This window comes from Polypterus senegalus, chromosome 10 (genome assembly GCF_016835505.1).
Source record: "Polypterus senegalus isolate Bchr_013 chromosome 10, ASM1683550v1, whole genome shotgun sequence".
Lineage (NCBI taxonomy): Eukaryota > Metazoa > Chordata > Cladistia > Polypteriformes > Polypteridae > Polypterus > Polypterus senegalus.
Genome location: NC_053163.1, coordinates 10,551,349 through 10,577,028, shown reverse-complemented (window position 1 = coordinate 10,577,028; position 25,680 = coordinate 10,551,349). Strand labels below are relative to the sequence as shown.

Genomic DNA, 25,680 nt, shown 5'->3' with positions numbered 1-25,680 from the left:
CAGTTCAAAACGGGACACAACTCATTGATCCAGCTAGTAGGCTAGGCGCAAACTAAATCGAAGAGCGAGGTATCTCCCTTGGACTTAACGTGCGTGTTTAGAGAATCGTGCCCCTTAATAAAATACACATATACAGTAAAGTACTTCGGGTCCGGGGCGCAAGTATCTTCACAACTCTTTCTTTCTAGTTTCGTTCAGTTAAAAGAGAGAAAAACGACACATTTTTTGATAAATTCCGGGACAATCAGGACACAATGATTAAAACGGGATTGTCCAAAAAAAAAAAACAACAACAAACTGGGACGCAACTACGGAAATCAGGACTGCCCCATACAAACCGGGATTTCTGATTACGCTGTGTGCCGGTCGAACGAGCCTTACTGGCGCTTTGACAGCGGCCTAAGTGTCTCTCTCATTAAAGTATCTTTCATGGGGCGCCAGAAACCTTTCGTGGCTCTGAGGTGGACTGGCACCTTGCCTTGCGACCAGTGAAGCCCCTGGCTACGACCCTGTAGTGTGAGAATGACTGGCTCGTCACTTGACTTGTTGGCTCATATAGATGCCTGGAACTGTTTTTCAATTGTGAGGAGACGCTCTAAAATTTCAGTCTGCATCCGCATTCCTGCAGTTGATTGGATGGATAAGACATGATTGACGGCTTCTCCGGTCACGTTCCTACGCCTCCTGGGGGCGGGGAGATTCTGGCACGTGATTATCTTCTACGTCACAGGTTCCGCCCAGTACGTTAGTCCTCACCTGTTTTGGCGTCGTTCCTGTTGTTGTGCACCCAGGCACACACAAGATAGAGGGACTGTCGTAATGCTAACGGCGAGCAGTTAAGCTTTCTTTGTCTTATTTACAGCGTGTCCATGCGTTGAATGGGGAGCGGATTGCTTTGGATGCCGGCACGTACATCGAGCTTAGCTCCGTTCTTTCCATCTCTTTCTAATTCTTTACCTTAAGTGCAGTTCAGCATGTTTGCGGTCGCCGCTCCCTAGCCCCGGCTCTCCATGCGCTTCATGTACTGAACGTGGATGCGACTGCTGCTGCTGCACTCGGCCATGCGGAGCCGACTGTGAAAAGCCTGCACTCGCCTCGCTAGCATCTCCTCCATCTCTTCCTGTGTTTCCGTGCTTCAGCCACATGGCCTGCAGGCTGATGCTGATGGCGGCGACCAGAGTCGCGGGCCGGGCTTCCACCAGCAGCTTCTTTTGCCCACGGTTCCGCTCCACCTCGGCTACTGACCATCACGAGCTGGCGAGGGAACGCTCCAAGACTGTCACCTCCTTCTACAATCAATCCGCCATCGACCAAGCCGCTGAAAAGGTGGGTGTTTTCGCCCTTCCGCACAAGTCTTAAACAGTGTTATATCTCCTCCACTGTATTTATTTTTTTCCTACACGAAGGAAGTGATATGTTATTACCAGCACGAAAAACATAATATAAAACAACTTTTGCTTCTTTAAATAAGTGTGGCGTAGACTTGTGGTGATTTGGGATGCAGGTATGCAAATGCGACTTGTATTTCGCCCATCTACGTGTTGTTCTTAATCCTTGTGGTGATCATTGAGATTTTAAATGTTTAAAAAAATATGCATAGGGCGTGGAAAACTACAAATAATGTTCAGTCCTGAGAGCAGTTCAGTTGTTGATGTAACAGATCCAGTCATCAGTTGTCTGCAAATTTATTTAAGTCCTCATTTGTTTAGAGTTTGACAAGTAGCTCATTTCTGAAGGAGTCTTTGCCTTTATAGTTGAATGCCATAGACACCAGGTGAAACACTACTCACGACCTTCTTCACTTTTCTGCGGGGAGAACCATGATCTCAGATTTGGAGGTGCTCATCCTTCACCCAGCCTCTTCATCCATTGGTGCAAACTGCTCTGGTCTGCCTCTGAAGCCAAGGCCTGATGAAGCCAGGATGACCACTTCATCTGCAAAAAGCAGAGCTGTTATCCTGTGGTCACCAAACTGGGTGCCCTCCACTCCTTGGCGGTGCCTAATTATGAACAGAATAGGTGACAGAGAGCAGCCCTGTCAGGGTCCCACACCCAGTGGGAACAAGTCTGACATACTTTTGGTTAAAGTGTATTATGTGTTGAGTAATCTGCAACACCAATCTAGTACTCCATTATCCCAAAGCACCCTACATAGGGCACCTTGAGGTACATGGCTGTATGCCTTTACCAAGTTCACAAAGCACATATAGACTGGTTGGGCATACTCCCACCCTCCAGAATCCTTGTAAGAATAAAAAGCACGTTCAGTGTTTCACAGTCGGGATTCAATTTGCTCCTGGATCTGAGGTTTGACCAACAGTGAGACCCTCCTTTCCAGAACCCTGGCATGGTACTTCCCAGAGAGGAGTGAGCAGCAATGAGATTACTTAAAGATGATGACCACCATCCCAATTTGCCAATCCATATGCACTAATCCTGACTCCCATATAATTTTAATATGCAATGCACCAAAAAAGTACTCTGTTCTAGTGAAGAAAATATATTTTTATTCAAGGAAGATGTTAGTAGTTTCATATACATGAAGTAATTTTTTATTTTTAGCTACAGCACAGCAAACATCCAGGGAAGCATTATACATAATTTACAGTTTATAAGTATGTGTGGCATTTTTGCTAAACTAGGGTAAAAATGAATATTTTTATAACTCCTTGGCCAGGCATACAGTGTTCTCCTCTTCTTCACATGGTGCTTGTAGCCATCATCGGGGCATCTCTTGTCACAGTCTGCCAGTAGTCTGCAAATGTTGCAGTACTCATTGGTATCCTTCATCATTTTCCTTGATATCTGGGATTTCTTGGCATGCTCATCACTCACCGCCTCAACATTTTTTTAGGAGAAAGTCTAAAGTAAAACGAGCAAAGTTTTCAGACATGTTGCACACTTGTTTCTGGTAGGATAGGCGCCACTTTGCAACATTATCCTTGGAGTTTGCAGCTCTTGTAGATCCCCAGAAAATTTTCTCTGTATCGCCAAAAACTAAAGCCAAAATAAATTTCATGGTCAAATTTAGAGGAAATTAGCTATTTCGGTCCAGGAGACTTTTTAATTTGTTGACTAGTGTCGTATCGTTTTTACTGGTTTGCTGCTTGTGTGTTTTAGATCGCTGAAAGAAATGTCACTCAAGAGGCATTCCTTATAATGGAAGGAGTCAGAATGAGAAAATTGTCCAACGTCTTTTTAGCTGTATGGATATATAGATACAGTAATGTAATTGTGTGTGTGTGTTTTTGTTTTTTTTTTAACTAGGGGGCTGCGCTCGCCCACCCCCGGGTTTGGTTTCCTGGATATGCAATTTAAAGAGATTGCTGTTTTCATGGGAATTGTTACATATGCATTATTTTCACTTAAAACATTTGTAAAAACAATACTGTACTTGTCCTTTATTTCCGGCCCTGGGCTGGGTTAAATCTCTTTCTTGCAAGGCGTATAACGCTGCTCGTGTTGTGAAGCCAGGACATCTGAACGCATGCTAAGGAGAAGAGGTTGGATCAGCTGCTGGCTTGTTGCTGCTGCTGGCGAGCTGCGTATTCTGCTTGTTGCGCTGCATGTCGATCATTTAAAAGCCTGTACAGAAGCTGTTCTTTTGCCACTTCGCTGCTTGCGTTATGAAATGGGGGTGGGGGAATTTCTGAACACATGCTAAGGAGAAGCGGTTGGATCATCTGCTGGCTTGCTTGCTGCCGCTGTCGTCGAGCTGCGTGTTCTGTTTGTCATCGTTTTAAGAGCTGGGAGCATATGAAGCGTATCTGCCAAAGCATTCCAACAACTGCTAGGTTAGATGTCCATTAACTTGTTTAAATGCCATGTCTCGCGTGACGTTAAAGTGTCTTCCGAGAAGATCATGTCTCGTCTCTCAAGATTTTTTTTTTTTATAATAGAGAGATGTAAATGTGTGTGTGTAATGTTAATATATAATAGTACGTTAGAAGGTCAGCTCAGGTTGGACGTTTGGGAGACAAAGTCAGAGAGGTGAGATTGCGTTGGTTTGGACATGTGCAGAGGAGAGATGCTGAGTATACTAGGAGAAGAATGTTAAGGATAGAGCGGTCAGGTAAGAGGAAAAGAGGAAGGCCTCAGAGAAGGTTTATGGATGTGGTGAGAGAGGACATATAGGTAATAGGTGTGACAGAACAAGATAAGGAGGACAGGAAGGTATGGAACAAGAAGACCTGCTGTGGCAACCCCTGACGGGAGCAGCCAAAAGAAGAAGATATATAAATAAAATGTAAAGCAATTTAAAAAAATATTAGAAAGTTGTGTTGTGATTAGTAACATTTTTTTTAAAGTTTTTCCTAACAAACAGCCACTTCAGAAATGTTGAAGTCTAGTATAACATTTAAAATCGGACTCCCATTACTTTTAGTTTTAATAATTATAATGTTAATTATAAGAAATAGCAACTAATGATTTCCTCCATCTTCCATTTTTTCGTTTTAGGGTCACTGCAAAGCTTTTTGGCATTACTTTGAAAACTATCAAGCCAGTATCTTTGTGCAGAAATTTATGGAGACATTTTAGTTTTAAAAGGAGAAAAATTGTCTTCTCACTTTGATTATTATCTCTAGTGTCTTTTGTGTTATGACTTGATTTTATGTTGCTGTTCGTGTAGGTACAGTTTTTTTTTGTTTTTCCCTTGTGGATCAGTAAAGATCAATTGATCAAATAGAAAAAAATATATTAAACACGTTGGTGTAATTTTTAAACACTTTATATATGAAAGCTTTCAAGTCGTATATAGTACAAAGCAGCCTCACAGAATTAAAACAAAAAATGAGCTGCAGATTGTTTAACGCGGAGTCCAGACTGAGCACTCCTAGTTAATGTTACACGCTGGCATCTTAGGGAGCAATTCTTGTCTCTTCGAAAGAGCCATTGGTAAAGAATCAGCTATTTCAGGCCTTCAGGTTAAAGTTAGAGACTGGCACAGGCGTTGGCATTAGTGAAGCAGTCTGTTGATAAGAGATAAGTCACAATTTGAAAAGTACTTTATATTGTTTAACTTGCAGGTCACATGTTATATTTGGTGAATTCTGTAGCTTATTTGAAGAAAAAAAAAAAAACTACTGATTGGAGAGAGATTTTTTTTTGGCTTTTCCTTAATAAAATCACCTTGGGAAATCAAAGAATGGTAAAGCTCAGCCATAGGACATGGGCTCTGCTGTAGCAAATGCTGCAAAGGCAGGCGCATTTCACCGTGTAATGGCTTGATGAGTAAATAATTCATTGATTCATTTCACAAACATAAAGCTAGGAAAGATTTCATTACACTGCTTGATGAAATTAATTAAACCAGAGTCTGACAATTAAGCTACAAGAGTATGTAAAGTTCATTATCTTGTCAGATTGCTATATTAATAAGTAGGAAGAAAAACACAGTTTCAATGTTGCTTAGTCCAATTCAAGGTGGCTGAAAACTCCGGGCAGCATTAGGTGCAAAGCTTTTGCAAGGCATTGCCACACACACATCAACCTACAGGATTTATAATCGCAGCTTGTGTAAGGTGGCACAGTTAGACACTGCAGGACTGGGGTGCCAGTTATTAGTTAACTTATATAAGTAGGAAAATTCATATATATCAATTTCATTTGGATAAATTTGTCTGTTTTTTCCCCATTTCCTAATTAAACTGGCTTGAGTTTGGGGAACCGGATTCTATTCCATTATCATTATCAATGATGAGTTGAAGTCAAGAACCAATTGTAGATTTTGTGCCAGGCCTGTTTTTGTATGAGAAATATAAGGAGAAAAGCTATCCAAAAAAAGTTTGCACTTACTGTAAATATTTTTCTGTCGCACACTGCTTCAGGCCATATATACAAATCGAACAAAAAATAAACGGCTTGTCCTAATGCAAACTACATACACTGTTTTAAATATTTTATGTAAATTTTATTGTTTCCTTGGTACGACGTTTTATATGTGTTGTTGTACAAAGTGTAGGCATGCACAACCAATTAACTCTTTGAGGGCTGAATATTTCTTCCAAAGAACTCAGTTTTCTGAAAAGCACCCACTGCGCTGGTTTCATACATAAATCAACATAAAATGTCTGTTGCTATTTGCTGTGGCTGCTGTTGGTGCCTGCTCAGCATCTCTGGCATCAGTGGCTGCACAGGGCCAGCTTGATGGCCAGCAGGAAGGCACGGCAGGCTGGCTACCTCTGTCTTCACACAGCAGGTGGGTGACAGTGACAGTCGCAGTGTGACGCAATATGGTTTGTAACTCTTGTCATCATAAGTGGTGGTCCTCCTAGGTGAACGCTGCTGTAGGTGCATCAGCTACACGAAAGTGTTCAGCACCACAATTAGCTGGGGTCTGATAGGCTGATGCTGGTACCTCACTTCGTTTTCCATCTTCAGATCACTTGCATCAAACTCAGAGTCCGATTCGGCAATAGTACGTAAAACGTCCATGAAGTATTTTGCTTTGCACATTTGCTTTAGTCTCACCAGATGTCTCTGCCATTTTAGAGGCTATTTGCTCTTCACTACTAATGCACGTGCTGGGAATCGAGGTCAAATCAACAAAGCTGTGAAACTAAAACACAAGGGTGAGTTTGGTCGCAGTTTAAAGCCGATTACCATCATCTAACCCTGAATTTTGACAAAAGTCATCATCCGCCCTGAAAGAGTTAAAGGGCATCTTCATTTTTATAACTGCATCATTGAGTACATTTTTAATATTGATGTGTGCAGTACAAGTTTTTATCCATTAACTAACTGATGCTAAGGATGATTGATTTATTCGGCCAATCCAGTTTTTAAAGCTTTATATGAAGGTGTGTTCCTGGTAGCAAGACTGATGAAGCAGATGGAGAAAGTTATCAACTGTGCCCATTTTTATGCCAGTACACTGTTTTTTTAATATAATGCCTTTTTGCTAAAACTACATTATTGGAACAGTTAAGTTCATTTTCCAGCTTACAAAAATAAATGCTGAAAAAGAATTTCATCTAATGGCATTAAAAAAGCCAACTATAAAAGAGAATAATATTAAAGGAAATTTGCACATTGGTGTATAACTGCAAATTATAGCAGTTTAAAATTAAAAGCAGCCCTTAATGTAACAAATCATACTAATCCCACAACTGATTAAATCACGCCTGTTTGTCACTGCTTAAACGTGGGTTTAAAACGTAAGGAATCTGACAAGTTTTAATAAGCAGATAACAACATAAATATTATTAACCTTTGGTAAAGGTGCTTGTGCAACGGAGGTAACGTTTGGTCTTGGCTTTGCCTGACGACTGTTTTTGGGTTGCTGCCTTGGGTCATCTCCAGTAGTTTCAGAGGTTCCTCAGGTTGGTGAATAGAACCACTGTGTGGAGCTGAACACGATATGTGCTACAGTTGATCTGTAAAAGCTGACTTCTGCTTGGCATGTATTTGACTGTGTTCTCAATTCTTTGTTAAAAAGACTGCTAAGGACTTAATTTCAGCTTCACCTTAACTGGAAGGCAGGGAGTGATAAGAGAATCCCACCCTTTGTTTTCACATAGATTCATTTTGTTTTATGCATTCAGTATTACTCTTTGGAAGTCTTGCTCAAGACTGCATGCGCACTATTGAGTATAATCAAATCTTAGAATGATAATTGTATTTGTTTGGTTAGTTATGTTAACTCTTGTCTGCTTTCTTTGTGTTTTCATGGCATCTTTATGAATTAAGCCTTGTGTTTGGGTTTGGGTTAGTGCAAGTGATGTTGACTGACATTAATTAACCAAATATCAAGTTAATCTACTTTTTAAAATATATATTCACTTTCCCCCCCAAGTGTAGTATGGTGATGCAGTGGTTATTAGCACTGGTGCCTTGCAGACTCAACTTCCAGAGTTTGAATGCTTTGACAAAGCAGTTAAAAAAGGCCGGGGGTTTCTGCTGAATTTGTACTGGTTAAGACCCCTAAACGTTGTTCACCATGTAGCAACTGTCATTGTTCATGTCAGGGTAAACGTGGAAGCCACTAAGCCTTGTGCGGTGGTAGCCTACAATAACGTAATTGGTGGTGTCGACACAGACATGTTTTTACCATCTCACGCACAAGCAACGAAAAAAATTGATAAATCTTTCAATATTTGCCTGAACCCGTGCCTATGTGTGTTTTGACTATTTCAATAATTATCACGTGAAGCATGTATGCTAAATATGCCGCAGTGGACACTAAACTTTGCTTTCTGACTGTGATTATGTTGACATTTTGTATTTACGTGTTTCCGTTAGACAGTTTTTTTTTTTTTGGTTGAAATGAATACTGTGCTTTTGGGTTGTTTTTCCAGGGATAGACGTTACCCTAAGGAGGCTACTCTGATAAAACACAGACATGAATTAATGAGCATATTGACTTTTGTAGCAAGACATACTAGTGAACTGTTTTCTGAACTTTCTCCTTGTGGATGTTTCTTTTAAGGTGGCAATCGCTCCATTTAATTTGATATATCAGTTAGTGCTGAGAGGTATGCCGGTTCATACCGAAAACCGTTTTTTATTTTTTTAGTTATGATATGGATTTTTCTTATACCGCAATACCGGTTTAAATAGTCTAAACAGCGTTCGGAACGTGGCGCAGCGGGAAACTGTTTAAGGGGGGACCTTTTTCACTGCTACATCGCTTAACATGCATGCAACGGAGTACATGCGTTAGTGAAGGTATTGAGCGGTGAAAATGGGCAGAGAACATTCAGAAACTGAAGCTGTTGCACACAATAAAGTTGAACATGATGACACAGAAGAACATTTGCCGAAAAAAGGAGCCGCATCTGTTGTCTGAATTCCTTTACCTTTTAGTCACACTGATTGTCGACATGAAAGACTGTCTGACTTATGTTAGGTAGATTGCCCAGAGGGGACTGGGCGGTCTCTTGGTCTGGAACCCCTACAGATTTAATTTTTTTCTCCAGCCTTTGGAGTTTTTTTTTGTTTTTTCTGTCCACCCTGGCCATCGGACCTTACTCTTACTCTATGTTAATTAATGTTGACTTATGTTTATTTTTTATTGTGTCTTCTATTTTTCTATTCATTTTGTAAAGCACTTTGAGCTACATTTTTTTGTATGAATATGTGCTATATAAATAAATGTTGATTGATTGATTGTCTGGAGATACTTTGGTTTTAAAAGGTCAGAGAAGACCAAACAACTATTTACTGCAAATGCTATTGAGCTAAAGTTGTCGCCGAAGGCAGCAACACAAGCAATTTGCTGCACCGTCTGAGCCGCACACATGCTTTGGAGTACCATGAATGTATGGAACTAAGACTGGCACCCTCCATGTCCTCAGGTAAAACTGAAAAAGCTAGAGGACACTAGAGTCAGACGTCACTTGTAGATGTACTTTGCTAGAGGTACTGCCTACGACAAAAAAAGCAAGCGGTGGATCGAGATAACCAACCCCATTACAATCCACAAAGCTGACGTGTCAGTGGACAGGGGTTGTTAACATTAACAGAAAGTGTAGTTGGTTTATAAAAAATATTTACTATTTATTCCTTTTGACAAGCACCTCTGGATATTTTTACTAAGTCTAAATGCCTCTTTGGATGGTTGAAAATATGTTGTCAAAATTATAGTTTTAAGTTTTTTGCAAAATTTGTTCAATACTTTAACATTGGATGACAGTTGCAGTCATTCCTTCTCTTCATCACTGCCACCCCGTTGAAAACGATCACTTTATGGGGCCATGCAAACCTGTATTAATACTTGTGTGCACATTAATTTTTTTTTTTTGTACAGTGTACAATTCTTGTGACAGTGGAATAGGTTATTCTTAGCCAGTTTACTGCTGCAATTGCAATGGAAAATGTGGTTAATATCCACTCATGCATGGGTAAAAAATACAGTCGAATACCGTGAAACCGGTGTAATTTTTAAAAATACCATGATATAGAATTTTGGTCATACCGCCCAGCACTAATATCAGTCCAATAAAGTAAGCAGAGTGCCTAACGCAAACTAAGGAATTCACTGAAGCTTTGCTGGCCATAACCGAGGCAGAAAATTAATAATTTACTCTGCAGCAGACCATGCGCTTCTTAGTTTGCCATAACTACTATGTGTGGAAGGAGCTCATGGATTTTAGTAGAATATTTATTTTATTTGTGCTGTCTCCAAATATTAATTCCATCAGTATGGTTACTTACACTTGTTGCCCTCAAATGTGCTCATTAAAGTCCGAGACAGTTGGGATGGGTAAATCGATCAGTACTTTAGGCTCAGAGCTCCAAATACGTAATTGAAGAATTGGCAGCACATTGCATGTTTTTTAAAACATTTTACCTTTTAGCTGATTGTGTCTTTGGCATTCACTGGTTATGCATGCATTCCTGGCAATATGTTTACTGCCAAATATTTATAAGTCAACTGCTGAGCATTATAAAAATTGCATGTTGTATCTTTTGCAGCTTTCAGTTCGTCTGACTCCAACAACCATGCTCTATGCTGGGAAGTCGCCAGATGGAAGTCATTTCCTGGTAAGGTCTGAATTCTGTAGTTTATCATTGGAAGTGAATATGAAGTCCACTACTGGTTTATGTTATGTTATGTTATGTATTAGTGTTTTAGTGGTGGGTCTAGCAGATGCAAAATTTATGTTATGGCAGACGACCGGGGCCCTTGCCCCAGCAGGATGCCCTATGGGATGGAAGGACCGGGGGAGAGGATATATTTGGGACAATACCTCCCCCGGAACACGAGGGGGTGACCCCCTTGGATTCCATTGGGACCACGGGCTTGGAAGCTCAACTCTACTGGGACCCAGGGGGCACCCGGACAATATCTGGAGTCCTGGAATGCAGCGGGAAGAGCATCTGGGCATACCTGAAGTGCCTCCGGGTGCCCATGCAGAATTTCTGCCACACCAGGAAGATGGTCAGTGAGCACCTGGAGCACATCTGGATGCAATATAAAAGAGACCGCCTCACTCTGTTCATGAAGCCTGGGTCGGGAGGTGGAGGAGGAGTAGGAGGACTAAGCTTTCAAGGAGAAGAGCGGAGGTGGCTGAAGAAGGCAGAGAACGAAAAGACTGAGCATTTGTGGGTGGTTTGTGCACTGTGTGCAGTTCGATTTGAAGAAAAGAAATTAAATACGTGTGTTGCTTATTGGACTTGTGTCTCTATCTGTCCGTCAGGGCTGATCTTCTGCAATGTGCATATTTACTATACAGAAGGCATTTAAGAGTTTGTAAGAAAGTGTAAAATAAGGCAAAGGAGTACACAATCCAAGAAGTAAAATGTTGTAGTTATTGTTAAAGCTAGATGTTCACCTGGCAGTATAACAATTGCATACTTAAAGGCATGTCACATTACACAACATTCTTAGTGATTTTTCTGATTTAATTGACATAATCACAAGGAGGTGTTGCACACTCCCGTGATCATCAGTGGTGTAGCCTACCATACTCGGCTACTAAATCCAGTCATTCTGTTACTTGCCTCCAACAAAATCAGAGAATGGAAGTTTACGCTAAGCCGTAGCATTGGACTTGTGTGCCTGTGATCGCTGACAGCCAGTGAGCTATCACGAGGTAAGTACAATGCATATAATGTCGCCACAGTGTGAAGGAAATGGAAGTGTTTTGGACATGACAACAAAAAAGAGAGTCGTCTGTCTTTGTTTTAGATACCACTACAGAATGGGGGCAAAAAAAAGAATTAAAGGGCAGAAATTGCAATCTCTGCCCTTTTTTTTTAGTATTACAAGCCCACCTCTTTTTTTTTTTTTTCTGACATCCAATATGTGAATGTGCAGAAAGGTCAATGTGCAGTCATCTAATTTGAAATACCCCGTGATTGCTAGTCAAGTAAGATGACGTGCTCAAGAGACTAGATCAGCAACTGCAATCGTCAAGTTTAATATCCCCTTTGACATAAAGTTGTGTAATGCGGCACCAAGTTTGGTTGATGTGTCGTAATATTAAAACAAACTATTGATGGCCAGAGAGAGAGGTTAGGAGCAGACGCTGATACAGCACATTGCTGCACCTACCACATAACAAGCCAACTCTGTATCCCAGATTGGGACCCGAGCATAGCCATGTAGCAGGTGACACCTTGGCACTACACTAGTTCAGATGGAATGAAACCAATGTGTGTTTTTTTTTTTTTATGATGGCCGGAGTGCCAATTCTGCCACCAACCCCCAGGTTTTTCCCTGCACGTTGGAGAGCCTACTTGCGGGGCTGGATGCAGATGAATGTCATACCCGGGAAAGAGCAATTGCAGGATAAGGGCCTTCCTCAAAGGCCCACTGAAGTAGTCACTTTTTGGCGTTTTTACGAGATTCGAACCGGCAACCATCCGATTACCAGTGCAAGTACCAAGCCTCAGAGGCACCACTCCGCAACAGAGATCAAAGTATTGTACTTGCTTGTGTTAGGTTGTTTTCCAAGTTATGGATCTTTTGCAATTTTCTCTTTTCCTTCTTCAGAAAAGTGCCCGCTACCTCCACAGAGAACTGCCAGTTCGCATAGCTCACCGTATCAAAGGCTTTCGCACTCTCCCCTTCATCATTGGCTGTAACCCTACAATTCTGCAGGTGGTAAGTGTATTTAGGTGTTTGCACAAACTTTTCTTAGTTGTCTAAAGATGAATTTACCATCAGAATTTTATAAATACATGGCACAGCGGTGTATTGATAAGCAGTGCTTCCTCAAGGATCTAATGGCCTTGAAGGTTCAGATCCTGTTCCCAGTTGTTGTCCCAATGGTGTTTACATATTCTCTCGTGTATGTGTTTTGTTTTCCTCCAGTTTCCAAATTTGTACCTGTTAGGTGACTTAGCGGTTTTCTAAGTTTGCCCAATCTGTATACGTAAGTTGTTGCTTTGCTATTTGGTTAGTGCATTAGGCCCAAACCTGCTGTCAAAGAGTCTTGACCTCCATTACACTAAATTTTACAAAGCAAATTTGAAAATGTTAGTTAATAATTATAAAATAACCTATTTCAAGTCTGCCACATATGTAATCTTTAAGGCAATTTTATTTCAAAGAATTCAAATTAGAAAGTATTAATTTAAACATGTGCCTGAAGTGGCAGTTTACTTCACGACGACACTTTTAAGATGTGCTTTCATCATCTGTGTTTATTCTTGTCTTTTCCAGCATGAGCTGTACATACGAGCCTTTCACAAACTCAGCGATTTTCCTCTGGTAAGCTAACAGTAACATGCAAAAGTTTCTTTATTTGTATGCTGTCTGGGTAGGCAACAATCAGATATCGTCTACTCCTTTCCATATTATTGTTTTGAATCCATTACTATCAATATGCATTTAAAAATGCATGCAGTTTAATTAATTATTTGAGGATGAGGTTGACCTTGAGTAAAAATTAAATAGTTATAGCAAAGTTAAACCTAAAATTAGCCGCTTGTCTGAGTATACCATTGGAGGCAATTATAAGCAGAATTGATATTAAAATTCAGATAGTCTCTTGCTTTTAAAACTACTGACATCTAGGAAAAGCATGTATCTCTACTTGGTCTTTCATTTGGCTGTGGTACTGTTCTAAGGGGGATGAGTTTAAATACTTGGGGTTAACCGTACAGCGTAATGGGAATTGTGGAAGAGAAGTGAAAAAGAGAGCGCAGGCAGGGTGAAATGGGTGGAGAAGAGTATCAAGAGTGATTTGTGACCGACGGGTATCAGCAAGAGTGAAAAGGAAGGTCTACAGGACGGTAGTGAGACCAGCTATGTTATATGGGTTGGAGACGGTGGCACTGACCAGAAAGCAGGAGACAGAGCTGGAGGTGGCAGAGTTAAAGATGTTAAGATTTGCACTGGGTGTGACAAGGATGGACAGGATTAGAAATGAGGACATTAGAGGGTCAGCTCAAGTTGGACGGTTGGGAGACAAAGTCAGAGAGGCGAGATTGCACTGGTTTGGACTTGTACAGAGGAGAGATGATGAGCATATTGGGAGAAGGATGCTAAGAATAGAGCTGCCAGGCAAGAGAAAAAGAGGAAGGCCTAAGAGGAGGTTTATGGATGTGGTGAGAGAGGTGGTGGGTGTAACGGATGATCCAATGTGGCGACCCCTAACAAGAGTAGCCGAAAGAAGAAGAAGGCTGTTCTATTAATTGTATACAGTGTATTAAGATTCTACTGTTTTCAGCTGAGCAGGTTAGAAGATAACAATTACACATATAGAAGCAGCCATATTATGTGACCCTTTCCCCCCAAAAAACATGTCATTTCCTGAAATCTAGTTCTTACATCCTGTGCAACTCCAGAAGCTAGATTAAACAAAATGGCACAGGACAACCTAACAATACTTTTAATACTGCTAAGTATACTCTAGCATAGAAATGTTTAGAATAACCCAGAAATTGTCATGTCCTTGATAGTAATTAATAATTCATTTTATCAGGTACCATTAAATTAATGTAAAGATGTAGCCAAGACATTACTAGAATTGCAAATGACTGTTACTGCCAGGAGTTACTAATTTCTTACTCACGTGGATGTACAATCTCATTTTTGCAGGCGTTCATCCAGCGTCTTACTGGTAAACTTTCTTCACTTATCCTTAACTAATAATATTTGAGTGCTAATTAGGCATTGGAGAAACCTTTTTATTTGTGTTAACACAGATGAATCTTTTTTGTTTAATAAAAGAAGTAAACTTTGTTTCAGCTCTGTGTTCAGAAATGGCCAAAATGAAATGTGTTTTTGAAGAAACACAGGAGTCTACTGTTTTGCAAAATTGAAGGTTATTTCATGCGAACAAACGATTGCCAAGAAACTGAAGATTTTACACAAAGGCATTTTTTTTTATATATATACTGCTTTGAGAGATAAGAGCAAAATGGATAGAAAATTAAGCGGAAGGCCTTAGATGTACAACAGCAGAAGAGTATAAGTACATCAGTGCATCTGCAATTTGGGAAACAGACACAAAGAAAAGGATAAAATTGGCAAACGCTTGGAATCTTGGAGAAATCGAGTCTTGTGTTCTTTTGCCTTTTTTCAACTTTTCTTTTTACTCTTGCAGATGGTTGTAGTATAACTGCGCAGAGGTGAATTTTGTGCTTGTACAGCGGGGGTCCATCTCTCTTAGTTACCCTCTTTGTTAATTTTAGGAGTCTAAATGACTGTAATGGAAGAGACCTGTGTAATCTGTTAAGTGTATCAACGATTCTGTACTGGCTAATCTCAGTGAATGGAATTGGAATTGGAGAATGGCTATTAAACTAGCAGAGATGGAGAGAGGTGTTATTTTTTTTAATTTAGTTATTAATTTACATATATTACTATTAATTTGTTTAGGGTGGTTTAATTTGATGTCCACCACTTCCCAACAACCTGAATTTCTGCAGCACATATTTTACAATATGCTATGGTCCAGAACAGAAATGTGATCTTGTAATGCATTTGATGTTTCTTTCTGAACAGAATCCGAACACAAAGCAGTGCAGAAAACGCACAAAAGATTTATTCTGATCTCTTCTGAGTGGTATGGATATGAGGAAATAGTTTTTATTTCTTCATCATGTTCTGACTGATGACATCACACAGCTAGAACGGGCCATCTTTTGGTTGTTGTAGTTGCAAAAGAAATTGTGCGAATGTGGAACATAACATCTTTAAAATATCAAACATTAACTTTTGTATTCCAGAATAAGTGCATTACAAGTTTGTAGCATTTGTATTGTGTCCTTTGGATTATTATTGTCCATAATATTTCATTCAATAACTTTAATTTTGTAAGGAAGAGTATCCTCCGATGTGGGTGGTGTTGCTAAGATTTCTGGTAGGACATAAAATCAGCCCAAGTGTACTTTTAAAACCATTTTCACTTTTTCCATTTTTTAGAACATACCTTATTTTTGGAGAAGTGTAGTCATTTTGTAGGCGTTTTCCTAATGAATGGCTAAAAGTGAACAGTAACATGGAAAAGTGTAAATATAGAACACCGTCCTTCTCAGTGCCTATTATGTATGGTCAGAAATAGTAACTATAACCTTTGTCACTAAATTGTACATCTTTAGTTTAATTGTTTGTTGATGCTTGTGACTTTTTGATGAAGGTGTCTCCTTGTTTTATTCAGATTAAAGATCTTGAGATGGATGAAAAGTATTGTAAACTGATCAGGCAATTACTAGATGATCACAAAGATGTAGTAACTCTACTGGCTGAAGGCTTCCGGGAGAGCAGGAGGCACATACAGGTGAGTAAGGAACACAAAGTCTTCCATTTTAAAAGCTGGATCTCATAATGCAGGTCACAGTTCAGAAACCGTGAGCCTGCAGTGCTGCTTTATGGTCAGAATTGGCTTAAAACTACTTGGAGTATTTTGAATTACTTTAGATAGATAGATAGATAGATACTTTATTAATCTCAGGGGGAAGTAGTGGAAGAACAACAACAACATGAGGCCTAAGATATCCAATACTACTTTTCTTAGCATTGCTGGATCCAAAATCTGGTTTGTGTAATATTCTAACAAAACTCAAATATTTTTTGTACTTGTATAGGATGAGGCGGTGATCAGACAGTTCCTCGATAAGACTCTGACATCCCGGCTGGGAATTCGAATGTTGGCATCACATCATCTTGCACTTCATGAGGACAAAGTAAGGCATACCCAGTGGTTACTTGGCCCTTGTAATGTAACAAAAGCTTATTTGAATCCAATCTTTTGTTATCCATGTCTAAGAAACCAGTTGCTTTTAGTGGGAGTCTATAGAGTTTTAAAATTATCCTTGTTGGATAAGGACACATTCAGGTGATTTTGCCTTTTTCTTTTTCTGGTTTGCAGCCTGATTTTGTTGGTATCATTTGTACCCGCCTATCTCCCAAGAAGTCTATTGAGAAGTGGGTGGACTTTGCAAGGTATGCAGTGACCCCATGTTCATATTTGTGAGAGAGAGCACACTAAGTAGATTGCATAAGGGTGATATGTGAATCACATCAATTGTAACAATGGGAGTGGTTTGCTTTTTAGATGTCACATTTTCAAACTTTTCCAAAGACTTTTGTTAGTGACACAAACTTTAGATAGTCTAACCAGTGTTATGATTTCAACAGTTTTCATGTCAATAGAAACCCAATAACGTAAGAGCCTTGTGGACATCTGTATCCTTAATGATCTACTGTGGTCTGAACTGATTGCTAGTCATGTGATAGAAGGTTTAAATTAAGACTCCTTGAGTCACTCTAAGAAATATTGGTTAGAAAGTTCCCTGTTACTTTGTTGTCAATATGTATGGCATGTAAGAGAAATATACAGTATATATCTTTTATTTCTTTATAATTAAATCCCATTTGTTCTTCTTAATAAACTTTTTTTGAATCTTAAAAACTGTCGGTATTTGGAAAATGAAAATTTTGTTCAAAAGATTTTTTTTTTTTTTTAAATAGTTTCATCTTTAATAGTTTGAAGGCACTTAGCTCATCTCATGTGATTAGGAGTGTGCAATATTTATCGTCTACAATAATATCTTAATTGTTGTTTTAATGATGTGCGAGCTGAAATTATCGAGTGTGTTGCTCACTTTGCAAAAAAAAAAAACAATCAAAAACAGGCCTGGAAATTCCACACATTCACTGTCTCATTTAACCTACCAGGATAGACTACTGTGTTTGTGTGTTAGTGCTTGGTCAGCGCACCACAAGTGAAGCTAGTGTAGCTGTCTAACACTGAGTGAGCAAACAGCGCAAGGAGATAAACAGCCTCGTGATCAATGTCATTAAGATTTAATTGCAAAACGTGGATCATCCTCACTCTCGTTGAGGTGGTTTGGCTTTGAAAAGACTGATGTTGCTTAAAAGACGATAATCTGCAAACTATGTCAGAAATCGTTTACCGTTAAAGAGACCTTAACATCTACAATAACCAGTTTCATCATCTGCAAAGTGAGATTTATCTAGTATGGAGTCCCATGGTGTTAGGTTTTTTAAAAAAAAAAAAAAATCTGAACAAATTATGTACTTCGTTCAAGTAGATTTTTATTTCGCAAGCTATCTTGAGGAGGGGGGTGCAACCTAGATTCTTTTAGCAGCTATTAAAAAAAGAAAATGCAGGAATTCAGAGAAGTCGAGTCTCAACACACTGCCATTGAAAAAGAGATCAAGAGCTACTTTACGGTTTCGGAGGTGGACAGTGGTGAAAAACACAAGTAGTGCATTCCTCCAAAATGGCAGACACTTGCAAAAATGTACCTGTGCATCCATGTCTCAAGCAGCCCTTCTGAGAGGGCTTTCAACACCGGAGGAAACGGTGTAACATGTAGCCGTGCTGCTCTGAAGCCAGATGCCTTGGACAGACTGGTGCTTCTGTCACACAGCTTGATGTTTCCCCAGTAGAATTATGCAATTGTTTTATTTTTTCTGATATTGGATAGAATTTGAAGTTAGTAATTTGTTTATTTTTTTTGTATCTTTGTGCAGTATATAACAGAACTTGTTTACAAATACTATAGTTTGTTTTTTTTTTTTCCCCTGTGTAGTGTGACAATATACAGTATGTTAGATTTTTGTTTTTGCTTGTGTGCTGCACAGTTCACCTTATAGCAGAGCAGTTTGTTTATCCACATTGTAATGTTCATGCCCTGTATTTCTATTATGATTAGTAGTTTATTCCCTTTGTATTAATAATCTTGCTTACATTAAGGGTAAGTGTTTAACACGCTCTCATTATAATAGTTTTGTTGGTCTTATTGCAATTTTTGTAAAAATCACGTAGGCCACTTTGAAGTGGGTTACTCATACTTGCACTATTTTATCTCAGTAATACTTTGAGTGGTAATTTTAATGTATTTGTGTTATTTTACTTCAGTTTTAAGTAAATAAATAAAATCTGTTTTCCTTAACTGTTTCCATTAATCTCATTAGTAAGCTACAAATAATATCCATTTGTCAAGACCAAGCTATATAAATGAGACTTTTGCAAACACGTTTTTAAAGGCTACAAAATATCGTCTAATTATCATTATTATCAAAGTCCCAGAAAATATCAAGATATAATTTTTTGCCAGTATCGTACACCCCTACATGTGATCATAAGTTATCCATTGAAAGCAACAACACTTATTCCAGTTAGTTTAATAAGGTTTGGCAAGTTTTAAAATATAGCCAAAAGTAAAATAAGTATCTACACTAATCCAAAATTTGAAATGTTAGAAATTATCTCACAATTTAGTCTGTTTGTTTACACTTGATTACACTTTAACATACATTTTTGTTAACAAAGGAACAAGTGTGACTGTGAAACATATGCTGTTAAATATTTACAATTATTTTGATGTGTTTCGGGCAGTGCTTTAACTTCTCGAGTTTCTTGTCATCTTTTACCTTCAAAGGCGACTTTGTGAACACAAATACGGAAACGCACCTCGCGTTCGGATTAATGGTCATGTGGCAGCTCGTTTCCCATTCATCCTAATGCCGCTAGACTACATTCTACCAGAACTCCTCAAGAATGCTATGAGGTGAGCATCCCATACTCATTTCAACATTGTCTCAATTTGGAATAAAAATGTATTTACTTTGTGAAAGCAGACACTCTACTATTTGAGATTTTAGTTTACCTAAGTGACTGTTAAAGTTCACATGAGGTATTAATGACAGCATTTTAGAGCCCACCCTAATAATTTGGTTTTGATTTACAGAGCAACCATGGAAAGCCATATGGACACTCCCTACAATGTGCCTGACATAGTGGTAACCATTGCCAACAATGATGTGGATTTTATAATTAGGTGAGTTTTGTGTAATTTGAAATGCAATACACATCAGAAGATTACAGCTGAGAATTTGGTCTCTTTGCTTGATGTGAATATCTATTTTTGAATACATATCTTAAGTTTTCAGCGTAAGCGCTTAAATTTTATTTTTATTAGCTTTGGATTTGTTTATGGTAATTTAACATTCAGACAATGGAAAACCCTGCAGTGGGTTGGTGCCCTGCCCGGGATTTGTCCCTGCCTTGCACCCTGTGTTGGCTGGGATTGGCTCCTGCAGACCCCCGTGACCCTGTGTTAGGATATAGCAGGTTGGAGAATGACTGACTGATTGACTGACTGACAATGGAAATGGAAGACTTGTTAGAGGAGGATTACCAGTGTATACAGCCAGTCCCATGTCAGAAAACTGCAGTGTGGCCTTAGCAAAATACAAAAGATATTGTATTCCCACCAAACTTGCTTTCCCAAAAAGCATACATTCTACAGCTGTCATCAGTTTGTCTTGCTGCAAGCTGGGTTCTCATTTTTCTATATTTTGGAGCATATAGTGTATCTTGGTGCATGCCTGTGTTAGTAAAAGTGATATTGACAAGTGTTCTTTGCAGACTTTTTAAGGCTGAACACCGTTCTTGTTATCATCATTTTGTTACTTTTTTCAGTACATTATGAAAAAGTGATCCCATTCTAGCCCAGCGTTGTAGGAGTATACCTCTTGACAGAGCCGTTGCGGTTCTCTACAACAATACAATGCCTTATCTAAAACAGATTATTGCCTTAGTCACATGATGATCACACTGCTTATAGTTAAGGCAACCAACATTTAAACTAGAAAAAAAATAATTCTAAATCATTAATTTTACCATGGTTTTCATTTAATATTTGGGTACACGTTGTCGGTTTTATTTTTTCTTACTTTCTAATTTTTATTTTATTATAATTTTTTTTTTTTTTTTGGACATCCAAAAATTTTGCATTGAACGTTTTCTCTCTTTTTGCAGAATATCAGACCGGGGAGGTGGCATTCCTCACAACATCTTGCATAAGGTGATGGACTTTCATTTTACTACGGCAGAGTCTACCACTCAGGAGCCCCGCTTTAACTCTCTCTTGGGGGATATGGTGGATATGGTGAACAGTGGCCAGTCGAGCCCCATGCATGGGTAAGAATTGCCAGTTGGAAGCAAATATAAAGCTTTCTGTCTACTAATCATTAAATGATGGCTTGTCTTTCCTGAAATCTTGCACTGGCATTTAAAAACCATTAAAAAGCAGCTTTTATTTTTTTTAGCTTAAACTATGCAACATATTCGTAAATTGTTTTGGATTTAGAGTTGTCACATTTTAACTGCAGTATTTAAAAAGGAGTGCACAAAATACAATACTGTTTATTGTGTGTTTACAGAGTTTTATTTTTCTGTTCAGCCTGTAGCAGTGACACAGATTGCCAATTATAAATGGCTCCCATTAAGCAAAATGTTTACTGTTATACAGCCAAACCTTGCAGTAATGAAGAATCTTGCAAAGTGCTTATGAAGAGCACCAAATATAAATAAAGCCATCATAAACAGGAGAAGGGATGTTTGAAGGGAAGCTAGAAATTGAATTGGAAAATAACTTTTGCTTCCTATTCTCACATATCTCTTATTTTGTCTCCTTTTGGCTCATCTCCCATTCTGCATGGCACTAGTACGACCATTGAGTTTAAAATGTTAAAGTAATAACAGTGCACATCGACAGTTCTTGGGATTTTTAATAGAATATTGTAGTTAGTGATGGGAAGTTCAGATCATTTTACTCACTCGGATCTTTGAGTCTCGTTCAGCAAAATGAACAAATCATTTTTCGAGTCATTTCGTTTAATTCTGTTTCCGGCTCAGACTGCATAGGTTAAGCTTATGGGGCTGTCACGTGATGAACGAACGACTCGAAAAACCCGAAGACTCAAAACAGGTGAATCAATTCCAATACAGAAACTATAGGAAGTTGCGAAATGCATGCGCGACTGAACGAATCACTCCCACGAGACGACTCGTTCTTCCCGAGTCACATTAAAGATTCGTTCAAAATGAACGAATCGTTCAAGAACGACCCATCACTAATTGTAGTATGGAAAGAAACCTATTAAGAGTAGTGAATGTTTGATAAAAGCTTATGAAGATAAAATATAAGGGCAGTCATGCAAAGATATACTTAAGGACGATCAGTGGACTTGATAGATTTTTTTGAATTAAATGATCTTTTGTCATTACATCGGTATGTTTAATTTTTCACATTTGTAAATTTGTTATGAATTTAACTTAACTAGAGATGATACTAATTATGTCAGATCAAAAACTGTGATAACAAATAATAGTTATGGTTGATTCACATAAAATTGTAATACAAAGCTGATTCACAGTGGATTTAATTTGGCTTTTTTGACATTGATCAACAGTAGAAGACTCTTTAGTGCTCTGGGCACTATGGCAGCGTCTCACAGTCCCAAGTCCTTGACGCAATTTTAAAGACACTGTTCCAGGTGCAAATAAATTAATTTCTTTTCACAAATACTTTACAAACACTCCACAGTTCCCAACAATTCAATTCTTCTCTTCTCCACTCTTCTTCTGCCTGGATGAAGTGTAGCAGCTTACAGTGCAATCGCGTTGCTTCGAGGAAGCACTTCTGGGTCAGGCAGAACCCCCCAGTGACAAGGGAGCCTTCTGCAGCAGCTGCTTTTCTCTCAGCTAACCCATGTCCTCTATTACAGAGTCAAAGTGATATTTGGAAACCACATTGCACTGTACCAGTTACCTACCGCCATGCTCCTAACATCCTAATTCCAGATATTATAAACTTCTTCTATAACGTGGCTATGCAAGGTGCCACTTAAACTGTATAAATTACAATACATGGAAAAGAGGGCTGCTTATTGAATTTTAAATTAAGTGTTGAATTTGACAAGAGTTTTGTTTTTTAAAATCATAAATTTTAAGTCTAACATTTTTAGGAAAAGAATTTGACAAATGCAATTCCTGTGTGTGTTCTTTCCCCAGATTTGGCTTTGGACTGCCAACATCCCGTGCTTATGCTGAATACCTGGGTGGTTCCCTAACAATCCAGTCCCTGCAAGGGATTGGGACCGATGTCTACCTGCGACTGCGCCACATTGACGGGAAAGAGGAAAGCTTCCGAATCTAGTGACGCATTACCAAAAAAAACTCGCCATGCCATCGTCTTTTCACATCAAACACTTGCTCTCAAAAACAGTAAAAGTAAACACTTTTGTCATTTCGCATGTTGAAGAGAACAAGCCTCACTTAACCTTGGTTGCATTGAATATATTTTTTAAGGCAAACGGCACCGTGCCAGTCTAAATTTTGTTTCCTCCCTACATTTTAAAAAAGTAGCGGATGAAGGTTCATTTCTTTGGTTTTAGTTTTGTTGTTTAAACTGTGGTCAAGTTCAGAGCAAAACATTTTTTGAAAATGAAAATTGAATCTGTTACTCTGTTATAGCTGTAAATATATTTGTTAGGTGCACTACTTTTTTATTTATAGTGGTATTTGAGATTCTGACCTCAATATGCATAACCCGTCTCCTTTTCCAACTTGTTAGACCTCATACAAGTTTGGACAGTGGGACTCAATTTGCCGATATGTGGACTTGAATGACTACTCAGTTGAATGAGGTTTGCAATTCTTTTTATTTTTAAGTATTTAAAGTGACATCTTTTGAAGCAGAAGATCATTTACAAATGAATATTCTCTTCTGTCTGCGTGAGACGGCCTCAAATTTATTTTAATGGACATGGCTGACCGAGAGTCCCATTTGGATAACTCCACTTGATTCTTCCTTCGGCATTATCCACAGCAATTTTTCCCCCCTAAGGATTCTGACTTTTTTCTTTTCTTGGCTGGCTACAAAATAAAAATATTCATCGCTGCCGTAAAAGGGACACAATTCCTTTATTGGGCTTGCTGGCGCCCAGTATGTAGAATGATCTTCTGAGTTAATTCTCATCTTAAGCTAAATGGACAGCCTTTTCAGTCCTGTACTTACTATTGCGTTTAAGAGGAACCAAGGTTTGTTCTTTGGTCTGTGTGTGGGAGTGGTGGTCTCTCTTCATTTTCACTCTTTGTATTAAACAGACTATGCATTGTTTACATGACACGGAAAGTCTTGGCCAGATCTGAATGCAGAGGTGGCTTAAAAGATACGAATGAATGGGTTTGTTTTTACCGATTGAAGAAAAGCTTCATCTTTTTGTTGTTAAATAAAGCCCCGTAATACTCCCAAATGTTTCTGTCCTTGGAACATGAATTAAGGATTTGAGGGGAAAAAAAAAATGTTTAAGCGTTGAAACTAATTTGAGGTTTAAAACCAGTTAGAGGTAAAAAAAAAAAAGTTTGTATGGCCTTCCACCCGTAGCCCCAAATTGCTGTGTGCTTTATGAAGAAGTTTCAACATGGCCTCCTTGTCAAACTGCAGGTTGATTCAATAAATCAAATGTGCACAACTGAATCAAATTACAGTCATGGCCGAAATTATCGGCACCCCTGGAATTTTCCCAGAAAAGTGTTGCAATTCCAAATGTTTTGGTATACTCATGTTTATTTCCTTTATGTGTATTGGAACAACACAAATCAACAGAGAAAAAAAAGCCAAATCTGACATCATTTCACACAAAACTCAAAAACCGGGCTGGACAAAATTATTGGCACCCTCGACTTAATATTTGGTTGCACGCCCTTTGGAAAAAATAACTGAAATCAAGCGCTTCCGATAACCATCAACAAGCTTGTTACACCTCTCAACTGGAATTTCCAACTGCTCTTCTTTTGCAAACTGCTCAAGGTCTCTCAGATTTGAAGGGCGCCTTCTCCCAACAGCAAATTTGAGATCTCTCCATAAGTGTTCAGTCGGATCTAGATCCGGACTTCAGAACTCTCCGGCGCTTTGTCTTCAACCATTTCTGGGTGCTTTTAGAGGTAAGTTTTGGGTCGTTGTCCTGCTGGAACACCCATGACCTCTGACGCAGGCCCAGCTTTCTGACTCTGGGCCCTACATTGCTCCCCAATATCTTTCGGTAGTCTTCAGATTTCACGATGCCTTGCACACAGTCAAGACATCCAGTGCCAGAGGCAGCAAAACATCCCCAAAACATCTTAGAACCTCCACCATGTTTGACTGTAGGTATTGTGTTGTTCTTTTCTTCGTTGGCCTCATTCTGTTTTCTGTAAGCAGAATGATCAGCTTTACCAAAACGTTCTACCTTGGTCTCATCTGTCCACAAGACGTTCGCCCAGAAGGATTTTGGTTTCCTCAAGTAAATTTTGGCAAACTCCAGTCTGGCTTTTTTATGTTTCTGTGTCAGCAGTGGGGTCCCCCTGGCTCTTCTGCCGTAGTGTTTCATTTCATCCAGATGTCGACGGATAGTTCGAGCTGAGACTGTTGCACCCTGAGCCTGCAGAACAGCTTGAATATGTTTTGAAGTTGATTGGAGCTGTTTATCCACCATTCAGACTATCCTTCATCGCAGTCTTTTATCAATTTTACTCATCCGTCTACATCCAGGGAGATCAGCTACAGTGCCATGTGTTGTGAACTTCTTGATTATGTTGCGCACAATGGACAGAGGAACATGAAGATCTCTGGAGATGGACTTGTAGCCTTGAGATTGTTGGTATTTTTCCACAATTTGTGTTCTCAGACAATTCTCTGCTCTTCTTTCTGTTCTCCATGCTTAGTGTGGCACACTCAGACACACAACAGAAAAGCTGAGTCAACGTTTCTCCATTTTAACTGGCGTCAGGTGTGATTGCTATATTGCCAGCACCTGTTTCTTGCCACGCGGAGGAGTAGCTCAGTAGCACGGTGGCGCAGTGGCAGCGCTGCTGCCTCGCAGTTAGGAGACCCGGGTTTGCTTCCCGGGTCCTCCCTGCGTGGAGTTTGCATGTTCTCCCGTGTCTGCGGGTTTCCTCCGGGCACTCCGGTTTCCTCCCACAA

General features: G+C 39.2%; 1 protein-coding gene across 1 annotated transcript; it reads left to right on the top strand.

Moving 5' to 3' along the window:
• The first annotated feature begins 729 nt into the window (after positions 1–729).
• On the top strand, positions 730–24,078 carry LOC120536704 (3-methyl-2-oxobutanoate dehydrogenase [lipoamide] kinase, mitochondrial-like). The gene is made up of 11 exons (XM_039765150.1): positions 730–1,326; positions 10,417–10,485; positions 12,440–12,550; positions 13,112–13,159; positions 16,056–16,175; positions 16,483–16,581; positions 16,767–16,840; positions 19,309–19,437; positions 19,618–19,707; positions 20,691–20,852; positions 22,728–24,078. Exons 1-11 carry the CDS (start codon positions 1,144–1,146, stop codon positions 22,870–22,872), a joined length of 1,230 nt encoding a protein of 409 aa, XP_039621084.1. The 5' UTR covers positions 730–1,143; the 3' UTR covers positions 22,873–24,078.
• The last annotated feature ends 1,602 nt before the right edge of the window (positions 24,079–25,680 follow it).